Below are 27,394 nucleotides of genomic sequence, written 5' to 3'. Positions count from 1 at the left end.
ATGTGCGCCGCACCACCTCTGTGTGCACAACCTGCTAATTGCCAACAAACCTGTTGCCGGCCTGAGTAAAAAGACATCGTCGCTCGGCTTTTGTAGCGGTACCGACATGCAGACGGATAATGACGGCCCCCGTGTCACAGGCCCTGCCCCCCCCGGGGTTTTTTTAATTGCTGGACATCACCAGCGAGGAGTCCCCCGCTCGGAGCGTGAATCCCCCCCCCTCCCGCACTCCCACTATGTCCTCTGTTCCTCCTCTGCACATCCCACATGTGTTTACCACGGCCTCTCTCGTTTGATGCAATGCACAGTCATCTGTGGCTCCTCGCCGCCCCCCCCCCCCCCCCCCCCCGCTGCCATATCTGCGTCTGCACGCCGTACAGGGCCCATAACGCGATGACTCCCTGCACTCAGGAGTGTGACCAGAAGTAAATGACTTTTCTCTGCAGTTTCTTCATCTGTTGAGACGCACACATTGCTGCCCCCCCCCCCTCCTCTCCTCTTATTTTCTCCTCACAGCAAATGGCTGCGTGGTGGAAGGGAAGCACCCTCGGATGTATTGTCCAGCGTGGAATGTGTCAGCGAGAGCAGATTTCTGTTGAGGCAGGTGTCCTCTTTTTCAGAGAGACGCAGACGGACAGGTTGAGCCTCCGTGGCTCGACTGCTGTGAAGCTCCGTCTGAAGCGGCGTGATGGAGGATCTCTTTGTAATTGCTGTTTTTTGGGATTCTGCACGCGGACGCGGGCTGCGGAGCCGGAGGCAGATTGTTTGCGAGGATTTGACATTGTTTCTGGGAGGCACAGTAAGGCGCGATGCAGTAAAAACGGAAAACACATCAGCGATCACAAAACAAACGTGGGTGATGTCCCCCGAGAGACTTAAGGGAAAGCAGGAGGAACATATGCTAACCATAAAGTAAAGTCAATGTTCGCAAGATGTTTGTAAATGGTATGCTAAATACTATGGTTCCTCCCCCCTGCTTGCCACACACACTTCATTCCGGACCGGAGGCCGTGGCGTCAAGCTACTCGAATAATCGCAACGATCGCAGCTGACAGGAAGTAATCACGGGAGCTCTCCAGGTTTGTCGACGCCTCGACCGCGACCATGTCAGTCGTGACCGAGGGACCACGAGGAGAAAATTTTGCAGCGCCTTTGCCGCAAAGGGGGGGGCGAAGGGGCAGAGAAGTGGGACGAGGCAGTACGAGGAGAAGGAGAAGGCCACGGCGGGTTAATGCAGATGGGTGGGAACAACCAAAAAAATCATTTGTAGGAATGAAGTGAAGAAATGGAGTATTTCAAAGTGCTGCTGCGTAAGTCTTAATTCCCCAACATTTCCAACCGCTTCCAAGAATTTCACTTACCTTATTCATTCTCTGGCTTGGTGGGCTTCCATCATATCCCCATTTATGTGCAGTGAGATTGATCACGGAAGCTGTTCACGCCGGAATAATGTTTCCATCAGACGCCCGCTGATTTATGATCATTTGTGTGATTGCCACTGATCTTAATCCTGCAGATTCCTCTCCCTTAGCTGTAATTTCTTACGTAAAAACCTCCACAAAACAAATGATCCCTGTTACTGTATTTCCGGCAGAGATGGAGGACTCCTGACAAGAGCAAACTCATGTGAACAATATTTCCGTGATATAGGGAAAGGACCCGCTTGCCAAAACGGCATAAAACATTTTCAATAAGCACATTCTGTGCAGAGCAAATAATCGACTAGTTGTTTGATGAAAGGCTCCTGGAGCTGCCACGGTTGCAGAGCCGCTGCATGCTGTTGAAATTGTTCTCGTTAGATTATCATTGATATTGGATCCGTTATTTAAAAGTATTTAGCTCTAGAATGCTTGTCAAAAGGAGGTTTCTTCGGGTTTTTTCGTAGTCTAGTTGAAACACGACTCCCTGATTTTGATTGAATACGTTTGTTTTAGTGAAATCTATATTTAAGGAGAGGTTGAAGCAAACATAATGCCACCTTGCTCTTGCTTATTTCACCTGCTATGCTCCCACCTGCTATTTTTATCATACGCATATTATTTCTATGATCTTACACAGTCCCAAATATTAGTGTACAGGAACCCTCCAAAATGAAAAAACTAGATTGAAAAAACTCAAATCAGTGATGTCCTAGATGTGGAAATAGAATAACCTGGTAAATATGTCATAGATAACACCGAGCTCCCGTGGGAATGGACTCAGGCGACGTTTTCTGGTTCACGGCTGACTTCACATGTCTGAGAGTCACGTCTCTATTTTCTGGCACAGAAGAGAGTACAGATGCTCATGTTCACAAATATTGATTGTACGTTCCAAGGGCATGGAGATCACATGTGGGAATTCTTCACTTAGGTATTGTTCCCCTTTACGCCTTCCATGATTCCCTCTGACCTTTTGAAGGTTGAGAGTCAAATGTCTCAGAAGCAGTACTGCTAAACTGTGCTACACACATCTTAGAGCCGAAATGAAGCCGAACAACGGCGCTAGTCTGTCGTAAAATGACTGTAGATCTATGCCTCTCGTGGCTTACTGCTTAATCCAAAACCGAGAAAACCTCTTTAAACGTTTTTTCGTTCAGGGAAGATTGGCTCAAGTCGTGCATTAATTTGATCAGCCGGAGAAGGAAGAAAAGGATGTTAAGCATTAAATATTGGGCTTTTGATTGAAGTTGGCGGAGGACCGAGGGCTTTTAGGCTTTTTAAGTGTAACAAAGATTCAGATTCTGTTTGTGATCCTGATGAGTTGAGAAATGAAGAAGAGCTGGAGGGCGCGTAGACGATCGTTGCGCGCGTTGTGACTCGAGGTGCACAAATCGCAGTCAGGTGCGGTATGTGCAGAGGGAGTGGTGGCGCACTCGGTGTTCTTTTGATGCTTCGGGCAGTTATACACAATTAAACTTCTCCACGGTTGAATAACCTCCGGTACTCCCTCCCCCCCGCCTTCATATCTCTCTGAAATATAACCACCACAGTTGCAGAGTCATTAGGCTCCAACACATCACGCTGACCATCTCAGTCACAGGTGTCTCGACTGCAATTATAAATGTGACGCTTCGGGCACCGCTTTCGCCACACATGCTGGAGAGAAAAGAGACGACGCGCAAAGCTGTTGCCTCGGTTATCCTTTGTTTTTGGCTTGAGATATGGAGAGGGGGATTATTGGGAACCGATGGTCCTGAGGGCTTTCTGCGATGTTAAGAGGAGAGAGAAACTTTAATTGTCTTTTTTTTTTTTTTATGGACCCTGATTAAATTGAGTGTGTCCCGAGTGCTCCGGGGGGGAGACACCAACTTTAACACCGATCATTTTTACGGCTTGGGAAGCTGCGCAGGGACATCGAGACATAAACCGTCCAGTGGGACGGGAGCAAGGCGACATGTTTTTTTGTGGTTATTTTGCAATCGCCTGAGGCGCGCTGCACAATATGTAATGAAGAAAAAACGGTGAATCTGCTGTGTGAGCCCCCTTTGGCGCGGCGCAATGAATCTTGATCAAATTTCAATCACAATTTTGACATGTACCTGACTGAGTGAGCGTCCACTTCCATCACAGTGCAATATAACAGGAGATAAGATAACACATAGCTGGGAAATATTGTAATGTCAAATAGGATGGGAAGCTGTGCAGCTTATAAATGAGCAATTACCAAACATTGACACTGATTTTTAACATTTTATAGTCTGTACATGAAAAAGAGGTGAGGGCCTGTGCAGAGGCACGTTTGTAGATTAAGCCATCTGAATAACTCTCCATCACATTGTGCGGCCAGTTGAATGTACCATTGTGTTACATCCTATGCAGAGGACTGCAATGTTCTTATGTAACTATAAGTACTTTCTGCACAGACATCAACAGCTCCCTTTATTAAAAGTAAGCTCACTACCGAGACCATAGTGTTATTCTTTTTTTTGTATTTTTTTAATTCCAGGCCGCCCAATGATTGTGTTTTTTTTTTTAATGCGCGTAGCGTTTGGCCGCCCTCATGTTTATTGCACCAGGCATGGCAAAGCATCACTTCCTTCACAGGGATTGTTTTACATCACCATTGCATTGCAAAGTCTGTGTAGGTGTGATGATGGCTGCCAAAATGTATCTTTTTAGTGCACAAGGGGGATTTTACTGCTTAAATTGTACCATAAATGATTCCTGTCAAGAACAATAACTATCAGATTTTCTGCATTTGCCACAGGACATCTGTCAAGGTTATAATGACTGACTAACGGAAAATGCCCCAATATGAAGAGGGAGTCATGGGGATAGCTAAATGCAAAACACCCAGATCAGACGAGGCTGCAGGGATGCGAGAAGAGTAAACATCAAATATGATTAAAAAAAATGGATTTAATTGCGATGCTACTTTGCTCGAAGCTTGTTGATAAGCGGAGGAGCCCTGACAGCAACAGCATGGTCACCTTTAGTAGACAACCTTGACAGAGAGAGAAACAGTCTGCAGGATCATGCTTGAGGATTTTACGTCATGGGGGGACCCTTGAGTTCAGAGATAAGCACATCAGCAGTTCTAAAAAAAAGAAGAAAAAAAAGAAAAAAACAGGCATTTAATGACAAGATGCTAAAACAAGACAGATGTCACTCAGCCTCTTTGCTTTAGTTAAAAGCCTTTGCTGCAGCCTTTGTAGCAGATTCATGGTTCAGGCGGTCAACGAGAGCATTGAGGTATCGGAGTCATTGCGAGCGCGATGGCGCATTATTTTCACGGTTATTTGAAATTTTAAACGGCCACTCAGTCATTTTCTAATAGCGGTGAAATAGTAAGTAAGCTAATCAATTAGATTGTGAATAATGTAAACGCTAGCACTAGCTGAGCAAGAGCCAAACCTCAAAACGAAAAGCCTCGCTAGATGAATCCATCCAAGTGTGCGTTTAGTTATTTGTGTATATTTAGCGGCTTCAAGTTGCCGTCAGAGACCCTGCTAATCTAAGCCGTTATATCGCAGTCTCTAAAAATAGCATTTAGAATCTTAAGACATACATACTTTCACCATAACTTGAATGTTTGCATTTGAAAACATAAACACTACTAGAAGCCACAGAATGAATTACAAACCTCGACCAAAAAAAACCCTATCAACACATAATTAGATTTCATTTAAAGAGCATATTTCTTTGTCTCACCCAAGAACTGTTTGCAACTAAGGGAGATGTAATAATAAAACGTATTTTCTCAAATGTCCTGACCCGCAAGCACTTTCATCAAGAGACACTGCTATTTTATTGCATTTGACGGACCATGAAAGTGAATTGTAGACACAATATACCTCAACAAAATATCATTCATGCATCTAAAGGTTAACCTGGTTGGGACCGGCATAGCAGAGGAGCTTTTATCAGCTTTTTATCCAGCCGGAAAATGTTCACCATCTTCTCGAACTGCAGCTTCTAAGACACTTACAGCATCCGTTTAAGCCCCTAACAAGAGCTACTGGGCATTCCTATGAATACTGATTCAATCCTTTGTTAATCTGAAAACCAGGGGCCGTGCAAAAGACTTTCTCATTCCCTCAAATAAAAACAAATGAATATATGACGCGGCTGTCAGTGCGGCGTCACTTTGTCCCTTTATTGCGCAATAGTGCAAGCTGATACTTCTATTAAGCACAATAAGGACTTATATGCGTATATATCAATTTGCACAAACGTCCCATCCTAATGTCACCGACGGTCAGACCTTGGCTTTGCCTCGATGCGTATCCATGCACATCACAACCGGCCACAGAGACAACTCTGTCAGACTCTGACACACACCTTCAATGCGCTTGACTCGATGCCAAGACGGCAACTCGGGACAACGGGGTCCTCCTGTAAAGCCTGTCACAGGTTCCCGGACAACGTGCCCTTTTCCAGACCTGCCGCTTCTGCATTTGGAGGCACGGAGAGCAACGCAATAACAGCGTGACTTTTGTTTCCGTGGAGTCATGTCAGGATAATACCGTTGGACAGGATTGATGATTACAAATTCTAGCGTTAATGATTAATTTCCTGATTATAGTCGCAATTAAATTTGGTCTACCAAATGGGGGGAAAAGTGAGAGACGCTGGTCTCCTGTATCTTTGAGAACAAGATAACATTATTTAATAGAAATAACCAAACGAGACCAAGAAAACTAAATTGTAACATTTGAGAACCTTCAAATCTTTGACTGCAGGTTCAGTTTTGCCACAAATGTTTCAGACATATCTGCTAAACATTTATTCCCTGAACTATACTTCGGCATAGTAGAACAATAATATATTTCAAGATTAGCAATGCTGTTGAAGCCATATTCTAAACTAAAGATAGTATCAACTGTTCCCTCGGTTAGGGTGTGAGGCGTGAAAATAAGCCGTGCTCAGCAGTTATCGTGTTATGGATTTGATATGAGAACAATGAGACACGAAACAGGATTTCTGCCGTACACAGCGATATTGCCAGCAGTGTATCAAAGCTGTAAATACCTAATATTTGCATCTTTATATATTCCGAATTCCTCTATTCAGATTGTTCATTTCGCCTTCAAAATTCCAAATGAATTATTAATGTACTGTACTTGTGTTGTTTACATTCCTGGATCTCAGGGCACCAAAAGTATTTTAGTGACAAGCGTGCTTTGTTTTTTCCGATCCAGTAATTTTGTAATGGTGTAGTAAAAATTCAGTACCAAGAAGGACATAAATAAATATTGTAGTTGGCAGACTTCATGCCATCACGCTGTGCTGACTGAGTTTTCAAAAAGTACGTTTTATGGATAAAACATGAAAGGGCTGAGCGGCCTTTGCGAACAAGGAATCTGTCGGTGGAGTCTGACGGACTCGTTTTAGTCTTTTCAATGAAAGTGCACAGAAAAAGTGGAAATTAAAGTGACATGTCAATTCAAAACCAGAGTCCATGCTGATAATGACCAGTGGGAAACACAACGACAGAACGATAAATCAGTCCTTGGATTGAAAATCAGTTATTTTCACTTCATTAGGTAATTGATTAATCAATTCTTTCCACGGCAATCTCATCAGACTCAGAGTTTTCTATTGATTGGCGATGAGTATAACGGCGAGTTAGAGAAGATGAAAGCACCGAGGCTCGGCTTCAACAGCAGACGCTGCAGTAAGTTTCAATCGCATCCTAAAAATAAAAAAGCACAGAGGGACCCGCTTCTTCACAATATCTTTATTGATCAGGCGTTGGGTTTGGCCGGTGTTATTAATAATCAAGTACTCTGTTAGTCATGGTGATAATCACTACATGCCTCTGTCAGGGTATCTTAAGGAGTTTTGTCGGATATACACCATGATATTACTGAGTGGATCCCCGGCAGCACTTGTTGTTCTTTTCTTTGGAACCTCACACTTTTGAATGCAGTGTGTTCTTATCGTTGTGTTACTGTAAGAAGTGCTTCGGGAATTGAACGTACCCGCCGCTTTGTGGGGAGTGTCGCCTTGCCGCTCATTTGGAGGCCGGACTGTGATCTCGGCAGCGAGCCGCATATGAGCGGAACCAAAATAAATGAAGGCTGCCTCCCCTTTCTGAGGCGGGAGAACGATAATCAAACACCAGGCGCACTTAGGGATGATTTCTGTACAGGTTTTAGTGTGTAAAATAATCAGTTAAGGATTATTCTCCTTTGGGCGGGAAATATGCGTCCATTCAGTTAGAAAAACTTGAATTACTGACGCGCCATCGTACCTCGCGTGTATCCGTTAAGTCAAGGTGTTCGAGAACAAGTGGCAGCATGGAGGCCTTGTCCACGGCCCGCTTACGTCCGGGAGGGTTTCTGACAGCTACCCAACGTGCTCCGTGCACTCTGTGAACTGGAAGTGGCTTTTCATAGCAGCACAACTGTTATGCACGAACACCTCCGAAAGCGAAGGCATCCCGGAGCACTTTGTCAAGACGGCAGCTGCAGCAAGACAGCGGCGCTCTGTTTACTTGTTGTCCTCACCACAGCGTGATGAATTAGGATTATCAACACGTGGAATGTGTTCCTGGTGGTGGGAGTCACTGACAATTGACTTCCCAATGTTTGTTCATGTTAACGCTCGTTTATCTGCCGCAGCTGTTGTGGTAACGTAACTTTACACCACGTGTCGCTTGATGTTGTTATTGTTGTGTAGAAAATGGTTTACAACGACATCAACATGTTCTTTGCAGAAATAGATTTGATCACGGAAACGGAAATCTGCTCTAGTGATGAAATTCATCCATTCCATGATCATGGAAAGTTTCAATTTAAATACAAATAAAACAAGAACACAGATTTAAGTAGTTTTGTCTTTTTGAATTTTCTGATCGTTCAGAAAGTTTTTTGTATCATTTCTGGAAGTAAATAGATATGAAATTGAAATATGATCTTTAAAATCATTTGTAGGCGTGACTTAATCTATAATAATATAACCGGCAATTATACAACAATATACAAAATGGCTCCAACCCTTGTGTGCCGGAGCCGGAAACCCACTCACCTGTGTGTGTGTGTGTGTGTGTGTGTCCAGATTGCACCAGTACTGGAGCCTCTCAGCCTCGCACTCGATTGCCCCTAGAAAAACAGAGTGAGCGGTGCTTAACCTGGATCTCGCTCGCCCTGCTGCAGTCAGCCGCACTTGCAGTCGTGTTCATCTCGGGCCACAGTGAAAACTCTGCCCCCTTCCATCAGCAGGAATAACCTCGCCACAGAATCACACCCGTCACAGCTTCTTCTAAGTCGCACACGTAGCCGGCTGCACCGCCCCGGCCTCCGCCGCCATGATGCCACAGTGGCGGCCGGCGTTGCTCTCGCCGCGTTCAGCATTCGGCTCGCCCCGGAGACGCGCTTACCTCGGTATACTCGTGCTCGCCCGGAGTGCAACGCAGCCCGAGCAGCTGCAGCGCCGTGTGCGGCGTGAGACCCAGCAGCCGCGGTGTGAGTCGCTGTTGCCAGAGGCCGCCTCACAGCTGCCATCATTCTCCGTATAGTGGGATCCTACCGACACAAAAGCCCCCCGCTAAGCGTTGCGTCCACAGAGACGCTCAGCAGCCCCGAAAGCTGCTCACGGACCCCCGTCGGGAGTCTCACTCGGCTCATTCACATTGAAGGGAATGTTGATTATCATCTGGACCGGGGGGGGGGGTGACTTACAGGAAAAAGCTATGAATTGGATTATGTACTAACATTCATGGGACATATATTGTCTACCCATCCGTGCCGTGTAATAACAATGTAATAAAATGTGATGCGTGCGCATGTCTTTATTGGTGGGATTCAGATTTGCTGCGTTAGGTCTTTTTTTTTCTGCTCTTGAGATAAGATGAAATATTTCTTGCAGGCTTAATGTATTTCAGGGAAGAACTCCACCAGTAATATCCCTCTGTGTCATACGGGAGAAATGGGTGGCCAACTCTCGCCTGTGGCACACGCGCCTTCATATCTGGCTGAATGACGATACGTTAAATTATGAATTGGTTATTTAAAATTCAGTCAAAGGGTTGTATTTGTTCAATGAATGGACTTTTCTAATAACACACGTGACTCTGCACATCCGGTTCAAAGTCTTCTCAAAGCCTGAACTGCATTAGATTGTGTTATTTCTCTTTTCTTCAGGGCAAATCTTTCAAAGTTTAAAACATATTACTGCATAACCCTCAATGTGAAAAACTCAACACGTGCATGCATATGAGAAACGTTCGCTGATCTTTTTCCTGTCTATTTGATACATCATGTTAGTCAACAATTGTGCTGAGAGAGTGAAGAGAAAGTGAAGGTCTGTCCTCTTCTTTTCCTTTAAAGACTAGATACATGAATCACTGAAGCAGCAGGTCAAACTATTTCCAAAAATACAATATGCTCGCTGCTTTTAAAAAACGGCTCATTTATTTCTAAGTTACAAAAGTCTTACTGTACATCCCTGTTTGGATTTAATAAGAAAACACGATCAGAATTCAACACAAGTACCACCTAAGTTGCAAAGATGAGCCAACAGAGCTTCAAGGTGAACCCAAGGCATGGATGTTTGATTTATGGCTTAAATTACTCTGTCGGGCCGGTCTAGTGCGTGTGTTGAACCCTGCTTCTCTTTGCATGGCCATTACCAGAGAGTGAAACATTGCATTCCAATTACAGCCGGCCCATAGAGCTGTCCTTCACGTTAGCAACGGCAATTGCTTCTACTTACACTGAATCGCCAACCTGCCCGTGAATACTTTACCGGTTAGTGTGATCGATAGCTAATGATCACACTACTTTACAGACGCACCCTTAAGTTGGATGGATTCAGTGACATTAAAAGGCCCTCTCGACTCAAAAGTAAGCAAACAAAATGTGGTGCTTTGCATGAAGTTTCAGGCTTCCAAAAAATATTTTATGGGCTCATTCAGGGCGAATGTCACTGTTTGATGGACCATTTGATTTAAAAACACCATTTTGACACATTTAGAGAGTCAATAAGCTCTTATATTAAAAGGACTCTTACGCATACTAAACTCCTGCAAAGCACTTTACACCTACAACACTTAAGTGTATTCAGAAGCAATCAGCAATCCAATGGCAACCAATCCAGTAGTTCGAGGCATTTTACTCAAAAATCACAAATGTAAACTTGGAAATCATCAACGCAGGAACTGATTATCATCACCAAAGTCGTTCAGTGAATTCAGTGAACGCTGCCAATCCATCAAACCGATATTTCAGCAGATAAGCCGAAAAGTCAAGAGGGGTGGAGGTGTGGACACCTGCCATGTTCATACGCAGACCATTTTGTTACAGTAGTGAAACAAAGTGATATATGGGGCCTGTGATTGATGGCATGGAAGTCACATCGATCGGAAAACAGCCCATTTCGTGAAATTGCTGCGCTGCGTCTTAAATCTTTGTGAAACCACGAGGCGCAGAAGGAAAGATGAAGTCCAGACAGCTATTTGCCCTGTGACCCGTCATCACGTCTTACCCTGGTTCTCCGATGACTTTGGAGGACTATCCGTCAGCCCTGTGAATGGACGACATCAACATGATGTCACAGATGCAGCGTTTCCTAGTGAACAAAAGGGTTGTAAACCTACGGGAAACATCTTCAGTGTTGCACAACATCTCTCTTATGTTGCTTTTTGGACCAATGGTGGTGGCGTTTAGGCCTGTGAAGATCAAACCAAATGCAGCACATTCAATTAACAACTCATTAGTATAAGAATGTGATCCGAGTGGTTCAGAGAAAAACCAAAATGTGGAAAAGGATCTTTTTGCCGAGCGCCCAAAAACCTCAATGTGACATTCTGGGTTTGGCTCGTTAACAAAACTAGACAGTGTGAAAGTTTGAATAGCCGGGACGCAGGAGCTTCTGGGCCCGTCTTGAAATGTCTCGTTAGCCGAATACTTTATTGGATACTTAACACTAAAAATGAGCAAGAATGTAACCTGTACACTAATGATTCATTATTTATTGCTTCTTGGCTTCAAGCTAGCGTTCCTTCGGGGGACAAATTTGATGGAGCGGTGACTCAGCGTCTGGCATAGTGGACAATGGTTTGTTCTGCAGTCGAGTGATGGAAATGTTTTCTCTCATTCAAAGACTTTGCACATAATTAGTTTTTAGACAATTTCTTGATGATAATTCAATTGTACCAGTTAGCATATATTGCGGTTTTATTTTGAGTTGAATTTTCATTTAAAATGTAAATTTGTGAAAGAATTTTAGGGGGAAAGTCTTACCATATTTTTCCATTTGAGAAAGCACGTCACTGCAGCATTTCGGATTCAATGCAACTTCTCAGCGCCTTTTTTAAAGCTAGCTGTTTTTATTCACCTTAAATAGATTTTCCCCAGATTGTTATGTTTCAATGGCTAACAACAAGCACCGCCGCCCTCTCTTCATGCTGCTTCACATGACTAATAATGCATCATCATCATTTGAAATAAGATTTCTCAGGTGATAAACACACCCATCACGGCACTGACAAGAACGTGGAGGGATTTTGCGGTTTTGCTCAGGGTCCAGGGTGGCTTGGCTCCACGAGGCTTGTTCAGGAACTGAACGCCTGGTTGACCCTCGTTCAGTGTATCTACTGCACCATAAAGTCCACAGCGACTTCCTTTGTTCTCCTCCTCTGACACGGCACCAAGTGCCGTATTGCATCCTTCGCCACTCCACACTCATTTGTATTCCCACAGCGGACTGACAGTGGCGGGTTTACGGTGCTGACCCGCAATATCATTCCCCGCGCGCAAGTGAGCGGTCTCAATGCCACTGTGATCCGACAGGCTGAACACGTGTGTCCATGCGGGCGGCACGAGACAAGCCTCTCTGTGCTCAGCCTTCGGTGCCGTTTGTTGGTCACGTCACAAGTGCACTCAAACTCCGCCGGGCATCTTTCCCTGCTTTTGTCTCCTTTGCTCACAGGAGTAATAACAGTAACAGATGGGTCGTAGTTTAACTGGATGCTTCATTTTTTGAGTGGGTTAGTTTGAAAAGTTGCAAGAGATGAGGATGAGAGAAAAAAAGCTGTTTATTTACTTTATGAACGACGTGAGTCAATGGCTTGTCCTTTAGCGCCACAGCAACAAGCAAATAACAATATGACGATAGAAAACACAAACACACATGTGACAGAAATGATAATGTAACAAAGTTCTTGCCTGTAGTTGCCCCCACAACACACTGGGGCAATTTCCAAGATTGGACAGCGCACGGCGGTGGATTGAATTGTACGTCTCACTTCTCAATCCTTTCCTTCTTGTGCCCACTTCTCGTCTTTGTGTGCCAGTTCAGCCGCCCCTCCTAATTCCAATGGTCCTGTGTTCCAACTGTAATCATAATCCATTGAGGGGATGCAGAACTTGTCACAGTCTGAACTGAGATATTAATTTCCCTCAGATGTGGGGCCCCGCTCTGCTGGCCATGTAATGCTATCAGCTTTGAAGGAATCTTGTCTGGTTAAGCCGTTTACAAACGGTCTGTTTGACATCAATTCTCTTAGAATTCAATTTAGCTGACGAAAATTGAAAATTGCTTTTGAGAATAAAAGCAGCACGGCTGTAGTTTGTACTTTAGATGTCTTCTCTAGTATCATCGAGTGAAGAATCGTGGGTTACTTTTCATAAAATTTATAATTGACATATTTGACATTTAACTGTATTAAACATACAATACTTTGGTGTTGTGACATCCAGACAAAGAGTCACAGCTTTTAACACTTAAACCTGCCGAATGAAATAAGTATTTCTGTGTGTATTATAGTTTAAATTTAAACCCAGAGGAAACATTCCTGCCTTTCCAGTATCCACCTTGTAAGCAACATTAATTGTGTTTTTATTTTTATTTTCTTGTTTTCTCTTGTCTTGAGCAAAACAGTGGCTTTATTTTCTTGCTCTGAAGCTAACAATAAATCTTAGCAGTAGAAGCATTGTTCCTTTTTTTCTGTTTATTAAATGATGATGGTGAAACAGCATTAGAGGAGAATTAGTTGAGTGTTTCTTCTAATCAAGATTTGTCTTCCGCATTCCAACATGTGGCCCCAAAAAAACGCCCCTTTGGCATACTTATTCTCCCTTACACAAAAAGGTTATTTGTGAAATGCAAATCATTAATAACGATGTGGTCATCAAAAGGAATAATCAAATGTAACAGTATCAACGTCGGAGGCCTGCATTCTAAATTGCGCCGGCATTGAGCTGCAGACAGCGTAACAAGGCCGGAGGTAACACGTGTGCGCAGGTGGCGAGTGCTCGGCGAAGGTATTGCTCTTCACCGGGAAGCTTGATGAACTGTGACAGATTTCACCTACGAGGCAGGCGCCCTGTCCGAGGCTCAACAGCTGCTTTCCGCTTGTAGTTTTTGCTTCGTGGCCGCATCGACTAGAAAGCCGATCCCCCATTGGTTTAGTGTTCCATACTCTCTAATTGTTTTGGTCACAGAGGACATGATTATTCTTTTTATCTGATCAGATCCTGTTTCTACCAAACAGTATAATGCATATTTACTGCAGGGACAAAAGCCCCATCAAGGTTCCTTTATAATCATGTGTAATTTCAGGAACAAATCAGAGGTATTTTCTATTTATGCAGAGGTTGGGACATGTCAATTATTAATGGGAACATATTTAGATTGAAGGCAGGTTCCCATGGGAATGTGTTTTTTTAATCATGACGGCATTGCGTGAACACAGTTAAAGGAGCTTGGTTGGTGCCAGTGTCTGGGAACAGTCTTTCTGGATTGTATACTTTACAGATTGGATAAATGAATATTAAATATTGTAGAGCAAATTACCCACATGCTCAAATAGATAAGCATTATAGGTCTTAGCCATTATTGACTTGACGGGTTGACAGCTTATAAAAATATTGAACTAAAAAGGTGGTTTGCCATATCAGCTTCATTAGGAAACGGAAGGGATTTCCAACTTTCACATGTGAAAGGGGATGAAGACATGGGTTCAAAACACACCATGCAGGCCAGGGAGCAGTGCTATAGCACATGAGGCCATTTCCAGAGCAGCAAGCCATCATCATTTTGTGGGAACCAAGGTGGCATGTCAGTGGGTTTAAACACTTCTGTACCCTAAAGTGCTGACAGGAATTTTCAATTCTGTGGCCGTCTCTTGCACAGCCTTGAAGGGATCCTAAGCGCTTTAAAACCTTGTCGAGTATCAAGTTAGAAATCACTGTCACATGCGCTGCATGCACACCATTTTCTTGCGCCAGCAGTTTAAATTTGACTTTAGGGAAAAATGTCTGAGCTCCTACTGAACATCAAATTACAAATGTTTAAGGGCTGTGACAACCTTTTGCTTTTAAGCACTCTGGCTTAATAATGGAGAACAGATTTCTGTTATTCTCCCTCTACCTTTGGGTGAATTCACCCACACGACACAGTCCAAATCTATTTCTGAGTTAAAAAAAAAAAAGAATCCATCTGGTATGTTTTTTTTAATTCATTTCTTTATGCTAATGAGAGACCACAGCAGGTTTAGAGACGTCGTACAGTATTACAGCTTGATAAAGTTGCAGTTGCAGAGCTTTATCCACGAAAAGCTTGGCAATAACAGCCAGAGACTTTATTCTTTAGATGCCTGCCAAGTTCAGCACTAACATCAACGTATATATCAAATCACTTCTCCTTTTCAGAGGAGATAAAATATGTTACGCTTTGATCAAAATGGACCACTTGGGCTGTTTCACGCAACCGTTTTATAGTATCATATACTGAAAATGAGTCAGTAAACCCTGAGCATGATGAAAGAGACAGCAGTGCCTGCCCTAAAAGCAATAAAGGAGGTGCAATGTCATACAGTGCTTTGCCCATAATGTATTCACTGTACTCTCATTACAAGTCTGTGAGGAACAACCTAAATCTTGACAAATGATCACTGGTATAACATCATAGAGATGCGCCCTAGTGGAGACAGCCTTGCCCGGCGGCCCGATACATTGATCATTCGGCAATGATCATAATGCTCACGCTCACAGTCCCAAAAGAAAAAACAGGAAAAATTGTTCTCGCTCATTATTAGTTCCACCTGTGTTCCTCTCTTGTCACGGACACCAACCTCCATGTTCCTAATGTGGCCATTTGGAAGCGCGTTAAGGATGATGCGTTTTACTGATTAGTGATGAAAAGCCAATAGGAAATTTCCATTGGATTTACGTTTTTTTTGCAGAAAGTAAGCTTTGTGGCAAACAGAGTTGATGATACAGGCATGTTTTGTTCAGCAAGATAATCTTGCTCACAAATGAACACCATTTAGATTTTTGGAAGCGCATTTGCACTGGCAGAAATAAAGGGACTGTAAATGAGCCGCGCTGCGGTAACATGAGCTCAGTGTTTCATTATCTGCCTCTACATAACCACATTGGGATCACATTCACAATCAAGACAGTGTTTACAATAGTACTCGTACTGGTTAAATACATTTATTTCCCTGAAAACTGCTCACCTTTAGTTACCAGCAGGTGAATACCGGCGTGTGATAGTAACGGCTGTCTGATCTCAGTATCTGCCATGAAAAGCAGCTAATTATCGGTGTTAACTAATAAACGTTGTACTATCACACTGAATACAACATCGGTTTCCCACCACTGTGGGTACAGTTTGGAACTAGGATTTTTAAAATATGTTGTTGAATTTGAGACCACTGGTAGATTCCCAGCGCTAGACTGTCACATCAAGCCGAATGTGACAGGATTTAAGGCTATTTTTACTGAACAGCCACTTGGATTACGTGACTATAGAGATGTGTCCTAAATTCGACAATTACTGCAGTCGGTGTTTATTGGCTGATGAGGTCTTTAGCTGCTCTTTGACTTCCTGAGCAGTAACTGCACCACTGGGGATTTAGCTGAATAGAGAACATACCATTAACTCTACAATATGACATTTCAGTTCCCTTTAGATCATGACTGACTGGAAACTAAAAAAAATATAATAACTGAACTGAATTGGCCCCAAATGGCGTTTTTCTAAGAGCAAACTAGGCCCTGCCGCTTATTATTTTACCCCTTATTATCTGTGTTGTTTAACAAGTCACCCAGCATACTCACTCAGCCAGATCATTCAGCTAATTTGCATCAAAAACATTCAGAGCCTTTTAATTCTGTCAAATGTGATTACATTACTCACTGCATAGAAAACAAATGTTGGAATAGTGGAAAATGGAGAGTTTCGTTCCTGTCACCTTCGGCAAGCTATTTTTAATTTGCCAACAAAAGGACCGTTATTGTTTTTTGCTTTCCTTTATATTCTCCGTTTCAAGCACAATCCGAGCTCTGGGGACCGCTGACGCACTGAGCCCCTCATTTGCATGACAGGTATTTGTAAATCGGGTGCACAATTGTAGGCCGCGGCCGGCAGTCAGTCTGTTCATGCCCGCTTTTCTTTTTTTTCTTCCCTCTCTTGTAGGAGTGCAGTCTAGAAAGCTCTCTGGGTGGATTTTATTTCTGCTCTAATTGGTGCTTGTGCTAAGGAGACGCGTACTGAAGAAGCAGAACAGACATCCTATAGAAGATCTGACTATATGTTTTTAGTCCGTCTGAACTTTGCTTTTCGTGCTTCTCTTTAATGAGGACTCACCCCACTATTGAATTACAAACTGTAAAGACTATCGGTGTCGAAACAGTGCTGGGACTGAACTTCTGAAATCTGAGCATGTTCATTCAGGAACTCATTTTGTCACAAAAAAGATTCATTCTTCCAGGACATAAAGCATTGGAAATGGGCAAAGGTGATACTTGTACGACTGGAAGTGTCTTGAATAGGTGCCGATATTTCAGGAAATTAGCAATGCGCTTTTTAGAAAGATATTCAGACACCAGACGGCATCCAGTAGTGTTTATGGGGGACATTACATGTTTAATGGATAACAATCCGGAATGGGTTTTAACCTAAATCTGCTTTGCAAAATGTCGTGCATGAACTCATTTTAGGGTGATAAATAAATAAGAAACCTGGATACACACATATTCGGGTTAAGATCACATGGCTTGCTTCACATATATACAATATGCAGATGTTTCTAACTGGGACAGAAGTAAGCCACCACAGTATGTTTCAGCCATAAGAGGAAAAGTAGATAGATGGAGGTTTATATCAGCAACGAGGACACTCACAGGCGTGTTAATAACAACGACAGTCAATATTGTTACATCAATAACACCTCATGGTCCCTGGATTGATGGAGCAGTGTGCCCAAGTATATTGGTTACTGTCAAATCCCCATTAAACCAGTAGATTGAAACCGTAAGCGTTAGAAAGACTTCTGAAATCCCTAAATACCCAAAGCATCGATGAGAAAGTCTATTTGGCAGAGGAAAGTTCTTACAAGTGGCTCTTGTCGAAATATTGTTGGGTTACACACTGCCAAGAAATTACAGATCTAATCACCCATTCACAAATACACAACTTATAATATTTGGCGGGTATTTCAGAGCTTTTTGGCTCACAAGCATCGCTGTCAGAGTAAAGACTTACTAGATGTGAAGATCATTCACTTGGTGCTCGGCCACAATCGATATGGAGACAGGCCTTTATAGAAAATGGCATCGCAGCCGTAGGAAGATGGTCACAGGTTGCAGCATTATATAGTTTCAACGCTAACCTATGTGTCCTCACATGTTTACTCCTCAGTAAAGGTGGGCAGATTCTCACAAAAATCACAATGCAAGCCCATTTCGTTGGACGCAGCTGCTATACGTGTGTGTGTGTGTGTGTGTGTGTGTGTGTGTGTGTGTCTGAGCGCTCGAGCGGCCGTCTAACCGCTGCAGACATTTAACTTCCTTTTCCCCCTCCTCTCCCTTCTGTTTTCAAGCTGCGCTCGTATTTGTCACGAGATGTAGTTTCATCTTTCTGCAAATTGCCGGACTGCAACCGGTGTGTCATAATTATCAATGATTACAGTGTCGTGAATGCAGCCGCTATGCGCTATAATGTCCATAGAGTGGAGACAAGGAGGAGACTGTGCTGCATTGTGTTTGTTCCAGTGTTTGTGTCTAGTGTGCTGCTCAAAATGTTGGAGCTGTTAAGCTTCGTCTTCTCTCGTGATGACCGAGGGTCACGTGTGCGAGTGGAGACACACATACTCACAATGAATGTCATTTGGCTCAAGAATATTTAGGTGGGTCACTGAATATTTTATGTGTTCGTTTTGATTATTTTGTCACACATCTCATGATGTGATGGATGGATGGAATAGTTGAAGCTAAAAGTAGTTTAAGTTAAGTCAAGTTAATAAATTATTTGTGTGGGGATCTGATTATAAAGGCGTCTTATAAATATTGTATAACCCTTCCCATCACCTAGAAAATATAAATATTATACATGTTTTACCCCAAAATATGATGGAAGAAAAGCAGAAAGAATAAAATCACAAAGAACGAAAGATGATCTACAACAAGAAATTAACATTTTGAACCTTCAAGTCCCATTAAAAATGGAAATGACCAATTGCCGGCTGTGCAAACATAATAACATGGTCCGTATCCTGAGCTGATTGTATGAAGCGGTCTCCGACTACGTGGCTGCTGACGGCCTTGGGCATCATTAAATTTCCATCCCACTGAGGAACTAAATAAATAATAAAACTAAACATGAAGTCTTGCCTAATATGAGCTCAAGTAATGAGCAGCCAAAGAATCAGAGGAGATCGTTTCCTCCAGACAGCCCAACAACAAATAGCAGACATCACCACCCAAAAACAAACAGACACTTTTAATCACATAAATCCATTTGCGATGGGATCACCCAAGCCGGGATGCCAAATCAGGGTAGGACCGGACTTCCTACCCCTCTACTGTTGTTGCCCCTGAGTGAACAACCCCATCTTCATACTCAGTCTCATGTGTGTGAAACCTGACTTGATACATTAGCTCAGTAAAACTCGCAAAGCGGAGTTCATGGTCTAGATTGCTCATCAAGTCTTCTTCAAAACAGCACCGTTACGTTGTGGCTACGTTGTGATTGACAGTTAACTGCCGCTGCCAGAGCTGCACACGCCGTCCCTACGTCATTCCTTCCTAGCCCAGATAGGGTTACGTTACCAAGAAGTCGTCTGCCAAAATACGATGAAAAATGTCTCCGAGCTGATAACAACATGATACAGATAAGCGAATGCAGGTTAAGGAGAGTGGCCCACCGTGAATGAGGCTTACAAAATTTAAAATAAAATATCAATTTGTCAATCATTTGATGACAAACTTCTGCATTTCCCTGTTAAGTCATAAACATTTTTTTCAATTCCTGTGACAAGTATCGTTTGTCAGTGAAAACTGTATGACATCATCTCCCTCTACCTTTCCGCAGGAGTCCTTTTTTAAACTGATATGGCTGCTGCACTTTGGAAGCCTAAACCACTGGATTTGGGCTTGTGGATCTTCCTCCTGCTCCTCAACTTCCTTGCTGAAGCCAGGTACAACAATACACCTAATTTCACTTCTCAGTCCCCCCCGACACCCCTGTTGACCATTCACCTACTCCGCCCCATTTTATTCCGCACACTACGTCCCTGCGGAGGATGCTCAGGCGATGCGTTTTGAATAATACCTTTATTAATCAGGCTCCCTGCTGCAACACACTTTCTATACCCGACGTCATTAGAAGCTGCAGTTGATCTGTATTGTAAGCAGAGAAATGGAATGAATTGTGTTTCTTATTACACAGTGAGATGGTCTTAGCTGTAAATGTCACTTTGGCATATTAAATAACCAAACCTCTGTAATGATGTTGACAAAAAATGGATTAAAAAAACCTGCAGGACTGCCTCGGAAAACCTTTGGAATTGATTGATCAAGGTAAGGATATTCTTCCTTCTTTTCTCCTGCATTCCTAGTAGATCCCTCAAGGACCTCCAGGGCAACACTGTGGCTTTAGCATGTTGTCCTAAATTATGGTCTTAAAAGATCAAACATAAAGAAGTTAAAAAAAAAGCTCCAGCATGTCTCGAAGTCATTCTAACCAGACTCCTTGTAATTTCAAGACCAAGAGATTGCACAGGGAGCCGTGGTAGCATTGTTGATAAGGTAGGATGTTATGGCGGGGAAACGTGGCGAAATGTAAATCACTTTAAGATTTTGCACCCTAGGAAAAGCTCATCAAACCTGGAAGAAGGCAGAATGGGGGAGAGAAATCAGAACAGTGTGCAAAGGGATTAGCAAAGTTTGCTTTTGTCAATGTGCCACTTGGCCCTCCGTGCTTATCAGGAGCACACCGAGTCATTACTCATTTCAAATGTGTAGCCAGGAAAAAGATGCTGGCAAAAACTGGAGCGAGATCATTCACGAAAACATGCCATATGTGTTATTGTAATCCTTTCCTTTTAAGGATATCCTGGTTTACCTGAACAACATTGTGATAAACCTGCACACTGTCATCTTGTGGCCATGTAGGCCTACTTTTCATGGCTTGTGCTAAAACCCTTGAACATCATAATGACCTGACATGTGATTTTAGTGTAGTTAAAAAGGGTTTTCAGGAAACAAAACCACGCACAAAAAACAGAAAACCGTTTTCAAAGTTAGGCGTGGGAACATTTGACAGGTCCACATACAGCGGCTGGCAACATTCGAAACATTTAGGATGAACACCGATTCTGAGCCAGGCGTCATCACCCAACATCACCAGCTGACTTCACTGCTTCTGATTCTCCCCCCGAAAACATATTTGTGGGTAGGTTTCCCAGAGGAGCGGAGGCTTGTCAAAGTAGCATATCAATGCCCATGGTTCCTGCGTTGAGACGTAATGCTCGGGTGTCCAGATCCATCTAGATCCGAGGTTTTCAAACTGTGAGGCGGATGGGGGGGGGCTGTGGGCACAGGCCGTTTGAGGGGATGGAAGACGCTGAGCCGCAATTTGTGACAAAATGAGTTCTCCAGCTGCAGACATAATATACAAATTCTTAGATTCAGTGTGAAGTTTACTCTGAGGATGCCATTTCCATCTAAGAGTTTAAAGCTCCAGCACTTGCCCGAGAACTGCATCACGTTGTGTCTGGGTGCATTGTAAACCGGAGATGCTAGAAGGTGCTTCTGAACACATAATGGGGTCAAAAATGTAAACAAATATAGACAGAAGGACAGCTCAAGTTGTAGTAAAACTTTCTGAATTGTGTAAGTTGGGCTGTGACAGGTCTTGAATACAGTTTTGATAAATGGATGATAAATACTATTAAAAAAAAACCACACACACACTCCCCCTTTGGCAACTCCAACAAAGATTAGGTAACTGATAATTACGATTTCCATAGACACATTTGCTCCGAATGTTGGGGAGCCTGTCTGTGGATTTGGTTTGATCGTGCATAAGGAGGCCAGAAACAAAGATTGAGGACAGAATTATTTACATTAGTATTCAGGATGTTAATAAATAATATGGGAAACCATTAGATGGGATGAGAGCAGCAGGTTAATAATGGAAATGTACGTGTTGACATATTCAGGGCCATTACACCCTTTCCAACTGGGCCCGAGCAGCCAATGCAATTCATTATGCATGGACCTAACACAGCATGTGACAACGGTTTCCACAAACGTTAATCCCTCTGAAATTACTTTAGACATGATGTTGTCCACATAGGCAAAGCCCTTGCACAGCAGTCTCCATTTAACATATTTTATTCAGTTTAACCTCTACTAAATGAGGCTCTGCCCGGGTTCAGATGAAGCAAGACGCCGTGCTGCCTCTGGAGAAATCCAAACTCCTGGAAATTTGTATCTGAAAGTAAAAAGTGCATATTAATTGTCCATCAAACTCCCAACTTGCCGGAGTTCCGAAATAATCCTCAGAATGTCAGCGTGCAAATGCTCTCAGAACATCTGCATATCAGCAGAGCCGCTTCTCGCTGAGAGCTTCCTCCTCCCCGATGCCCACTGATGCTATCGGCAGGCTCCAAATCGGCTTTACGACAGTTGAGTCAGGAGACTTTCCTAATGGATTAAGGTGTAACAGACAAATCCTACATATACGGGTCTGTCATTCTGCACATCACCACCAATGTCCTAATTCCCCGCACACACAGAGAGACAGGGCTGATTAGGCCATCATTCGCAGGGATCCATGTATAACATATAAATGAGAGGGCTGTGTTCGTTTCCTTTTGGGAAGTTCTTTCAACCCCTCCAGCTCGCCTCTCCTCCAGCCGCTGGCCTTCCAGTCAACACTTAACAAGTGTGGACAGTGAGGATGTCTTGTTGTCTATTTTGTCGGTAATCTGTTGCCAAGCTTCTGGCCAACGTGGCACATAATCAATAGCTATAAGGACGAGAGTGCTACGTGTACACTTTGCCTATGGATTGGAGGGACGTTGCCTGGCCTGGACTTGCTTTCCTCCCCTATCTCACATGAATTATTCACGGCATGGCAGAGAGTGGCGTCGCTTTGAGATGTGACCTGGTCAACAGATAACGTTCTGTTTCGGTAGTGTTGTCAAGGTTAATGTGTCACAGGTCTGCACAAGGGTAATGTATTCATGGCTGAGCCACTTTGCTGATTGAATGACCAGGCAACTACTTCAAAAGAACAGAAAGTCAAAGGTTGACTCGGCGTAGCTAACGTCAAATCAGAGACGACGAGGTGATACGTGTGAGACCCTCAAGTGATGGGAACGACTATTCATTATAAAAGGAATTATTTTAAAAAAGCAGCTTTATTCTATAAGTGTAAACCCACCTTGTTAATTATCTTGAAGTTGCATTGATCCATTTTGGCCATTACCTTGAGTTACTGTTTATATTCTATTCACAGTGGAACTGAAAAGTTCAGCAAGTGACAAAGAAAAGTCTGGTTTCCTGGAGAATGTGCAGACTAATGTAGAGACATTTGAAAGCAGACTTGTCATTGCTTTTGATTGATTTTCAGTCAGAATTTATATTGATATAGTAAGCATCTGGCCAATGCTCTTCAAAGTAACCAATTAGCGAACAACCCTAACAGGCCTGAATTGAACTGAAGCTGGATTGGATTTGCCAGATAAGGTATCAGCACATGCAGGTTGAACACTTGAGCAAGGAAATACACGATCGACCAACTTAGAATGGACCCTAACGATTTTTCACACTGGTTCGGTTGATCTGTTGCTGTTGTTCTAACATCACTAAAGTCGTATCCTTGCACGTCGTGTTCATGCCGTTTATTTCACTTTCTGCCTCGAGGAAATGTGGCTGTCACCCTCTTTTCGTGCAGCATTGTCTATGAAACCATATAATTGCTTTATACCACATACCTGCCACCAGCAACATCCTCCGTCAAATGTGCCTGAGGTAACGTTGTAGATACAATCCATTCAACACAGCTTCAGAAAATGTTTCACCTGACGGTGTACGGAGCCAGATCCAGGCCAACAAAAAACAAACGTGAGCCAGAAAGTTTAAGTTTTGGTCTTGAACATTGAAAAATACGACAATGTATTCAAAATAAAAGTAAGTGGATAAAAAGTATTATCGATAAGTAGTTCAGACTTTTTTCCCTGATCGTAGGGGGCGGGGCATCAACTGAGGGGGGGTGTAACCATCCTCAACCGCGTTGCCTCCGGGAGACGTGGGCACATCGAATGATCAAAACTTTTGGCCTGGATTTGACTCCACAACGGTGGCGTTGGAAATGCTGCACAGTCAAAGTATTGTGATCAAAGGTTTTGTAATGGCTTTTCATGGAAAATGTAGGCGTACAAGGAAAGAGTAGCTGTAGGATTTACAAATTGCAATCATAAATAATTACATACCACACAAGGCAGGAACATTGTCTGCTGCTCAAGGCTTATTGTCATGTTTTAAAAAAAAAGCTCCTTCCTGTCATGAAATCCAATTCAATCAGAATATCTAAAGACACTGATTTATCCACCAAAAGGCTTTTTGGGGGAACAGGCCTTTTAATATTTCCTTCAGGCTGAAAAATCAGAAAGGATCAAGATAATCACAATATCTTTGACCTTGAAATGAAATAATAATGAAATAATGATGTCCACTATTTAAGCTGATAACAATCTCATCTGCATTTGTTTTATCGGCTAGCACATCCTTTTATTGTTGTGATTGTTTAATAAACTATTGCTGGATTTGCTCACAGATTAAGAACATACAGTCAATGACGTTAAACTGCTATTAATCCCCCTTAATTCTGTTGATTCATGTTACTGTTGTTTTGAGGCTTTGCCTTTCCACTCACTACTCACGGATGTTGGGTTTAGGGCTCAGCAAGTATTACTGCTGTTGCAGAGGGAAAAGTGGGACAAAATGTGGAACAAGATGACAGCAAAGTGAGCTGTAGACGCGGTAGTGTTCTGCAGGCTGCAAGAAGAACAGCCACATTGTACACAGTCTGGTTTGGAATTAACTGGACATATTAGTCAACTTGGTGTCAGATGGTGTCTGGTGCGTTTAGACTTGTGTAAAGTACACATAAACATACTGATACCATAGTACAAGTTCCTGTGTAGGTATTTATACACAGCTGTATTTTGGTTTCTTCAGATATCTTGTAAAATGTGTTCAGTGTCTTTGATTATATATTGAAAGTAACTTGCCGCATCATAAACAGTGTTGCTTCCTTTCCAGTGCACTTCAGTTTAAAAGCAAAGCAGTAACTGGAAGAAAAAGAACAGTAGGTCCACAACGCATTATGCATCACACTTTGTTTTGTAACCCTGTGGAATCCATTAATCAGTAGGCCGGCAGAGTATTAGAGGAAAAAGGGAAATATGAAGGTATTTATCTGTTCTTGATCTCAACAGAGCAAAATAAATGTCCGGAAGTTCAATTTTCCAAACCTTGACCCTGGACAGTTTTACTACTCTGTCTGTTAAACTCGTCACTGGTCAGACAGTAACACTTAGTCATGTCGTGTTGTCGTGGCAGTAGAACATTTACAAGACGAGATTCATGACTGGACAGCGACGCGTGACTCATAAAGTCATCCGCCAAGGACAAAAGACGATGCAGCTGGCATCTAATCGGGGGGGAGCTTGGGCCGCTTCTGTTCTAGTGTTGGGTGCAGTCCAGTTATTAGCTACGCTTGACTACTCTTCTTTTATGGATTACTTTTTAAATTACTCACTGTTTAAATTGGCAGGATAAAGTGTTTTCTTTCAACATTATAAACCCAGCTTCTTCTCATACACTGTGTGGGTGTGCACTGTATCTTCTTCTGTATAGCGGGAAGCCATTTTTCCTTGAGCGTACAATTAAAAAGACCAACAGCTCAAAGATACCAGCAGTGCTGCTGTTAAATTGCCTCCCTGTTTTTATTGGAACCTGTAGCTCTGCCACCTCGGTCTCGCCAGTGGAGGTGTGATGTGCGCCACCGGGTTGTCGTAGAAACGTCTTGACATATTGCCCGTAGTTGTTCTGTAGGCGAAGTAGCTGCCAGGTTTTGACATGGAAAAGTACCTGTGTATTGAAAAAAAGATGATATCTCTGGATCTGCTGCATCGACTTTAAAACCTTTGCCTCTAAAATGTCCATAGACTTCTGTTATTATTGGGGTTACTTCTGCAATACTTGTATATTAAATGTACATTAAATACATATATACTCTGTAATTTCTTGCAAACATTACACATTCCTTTAAATGTATTAAAGCAATATTCCACTACGTTAAATCTATTCCAGAAGGTCGTATCAATGTCCTTGACGTTGCACAGTGGTTGGCATGCCAAACCGACGGCTTTTACATGCAGAGGCCATTCTTTCTGAACAACGTGCACTGGTTCAATAGAATGAGAATCCTTTACATCTACAAATGGGCTGAAAAACGGAGACACTGGAGTCGGCAAAACAAATAGAGTCAAAAAGAACATAGCGATCAGAGATGAGGACAGAGAACACATGTTACGGAGATGGAGAATGATGAAAGCATAACACTGCTGTCAGGGACGCGAGTAATCAGCGAGACCAGCGCCGATATTTTCCTCCTCCCGTTCCACTGCGGACCAAACGCTCTGACACACGCTGCCCTGCCAGATGGGGAGTCATATGTCGGCTGAAACATTATCTTACTGTATGTGACCTGTGGCTTCAGCATCACTAAATCATAGCAATTTAGCTTTCCTGGGGCTTCATAGGGAAGTTTTACCATATGAACCGTACGAGTCTACTGCTGCCCTCCCAGAGGTGGGGGAGGTTTTGCACAATTCTTACTATCGAGCACGCGTGCAGTTACAAGAAAGCTCTTCTCTCATTGATGCTGAGGCAAGTGATGGCGCTTTTGTAATCCCTGGTAGATATCAGTGCTGCGTGTGACGGCGCGAGGCCGGGCCTTTCTTCTACGAACGCTTTGGAGAGTAGGTTGGTGTCACAAACGTTGATATCACGCATCTCAGATCCTATCTTATATGTTAGATAATTTCCTGCTGCCTTTTGTACACACAGCCAAGGCTGTTGTCCTATACAACCTTTTTCAATTTGTGGTGCTGGGTTTCCAAAAATACATTTGTTTCCTCTTCCAAAATGTATGTAGTTTAATCACAGTTAGTTGATTGAAGAAAGGTTTGTTCCTTTCAACGACATGTTAAATGAATTCATTGCAGTAATAGCTCGCGTGCATCTACTCCCTGAGCCTGCGCCACAGTTTCTGATTACGTTGGAATTGTTTGCCATGTTTTGATGGGAACACTGAACTTAGCTGACCTAGCTCTCATTATTTGTCAACTAACATTTCTCATTTTTTTTCTCCTTCTATGAACACAGAGCCTTTCAGATGGCGGGTCCGCTTTCTTCTTGCAGCTTAAAGAGACACCGGAAAGACATTTCCCTGCCCCTCTCTGTGACCTTGGTTGTCATGGCAGTGTATTCAAGCTAGTTAAAGATCAAGGATAACACGAGAGGCAAAAAACTGAGAGGCTTCTACAGCTATGCATTGGAGGATTGAGGGGTGTGGGAGGCAAAGACGGGATGAATGCGTATTGAATTTAGAGAGAAACACATTTCCAGACAGGAGAAGAAAAAAAAAGTGTTGTTTAGCTT

At 43.0% G+C, this 27,394-nt stretch overlaps 1 protein-coding gene across 2 annotated transcripts in view; it reads left to right on the top strand.

Annotated features, from left to right (window-relative positions):
* The window catches only part of gabra3 (gamma-aminobutyric acid type A receptor subunit alpha3), a 67,105-nt gene that overhangs the window by 1,418 nt on the left and 38,293 nt on the right, over positions 1-27,394 (top strand). For both annotated transcript variants that reach the window (XM_040181782.2, XM_040181781.2), the window contains exon 2: positions 19,746-19,851. In XM_040181782.2, the coding sequence (XP_040037716.1) occupies positions 19,766-19,851 (86 nt within the window). In that variant the 5' untranslated portion in view covers positions 19,746-19,765. The remainder of the gene's footprint in view (positions 1-19,745; positions 19,852-27,394) is intronic.

Source organism: Gasterosteus aculeatus, chromosome 7 (assembly GCF_964276395.1).
Source record: "Gasterosteus aculeatus chromosome 7, fGasAcu3.hap1.1, whole genome shotgun sequence".
NCBI lineage: Eukaryota > Metazoa > Chordata > Actinopteri > Perciformes > Gasterosteidae > Gasterosteus > Gasterosteus aculeatus.
Note: the sequence above shows the minus strand (reverse complement) of the source record. Positions and strands in the feature narration are given on the sequence as shown.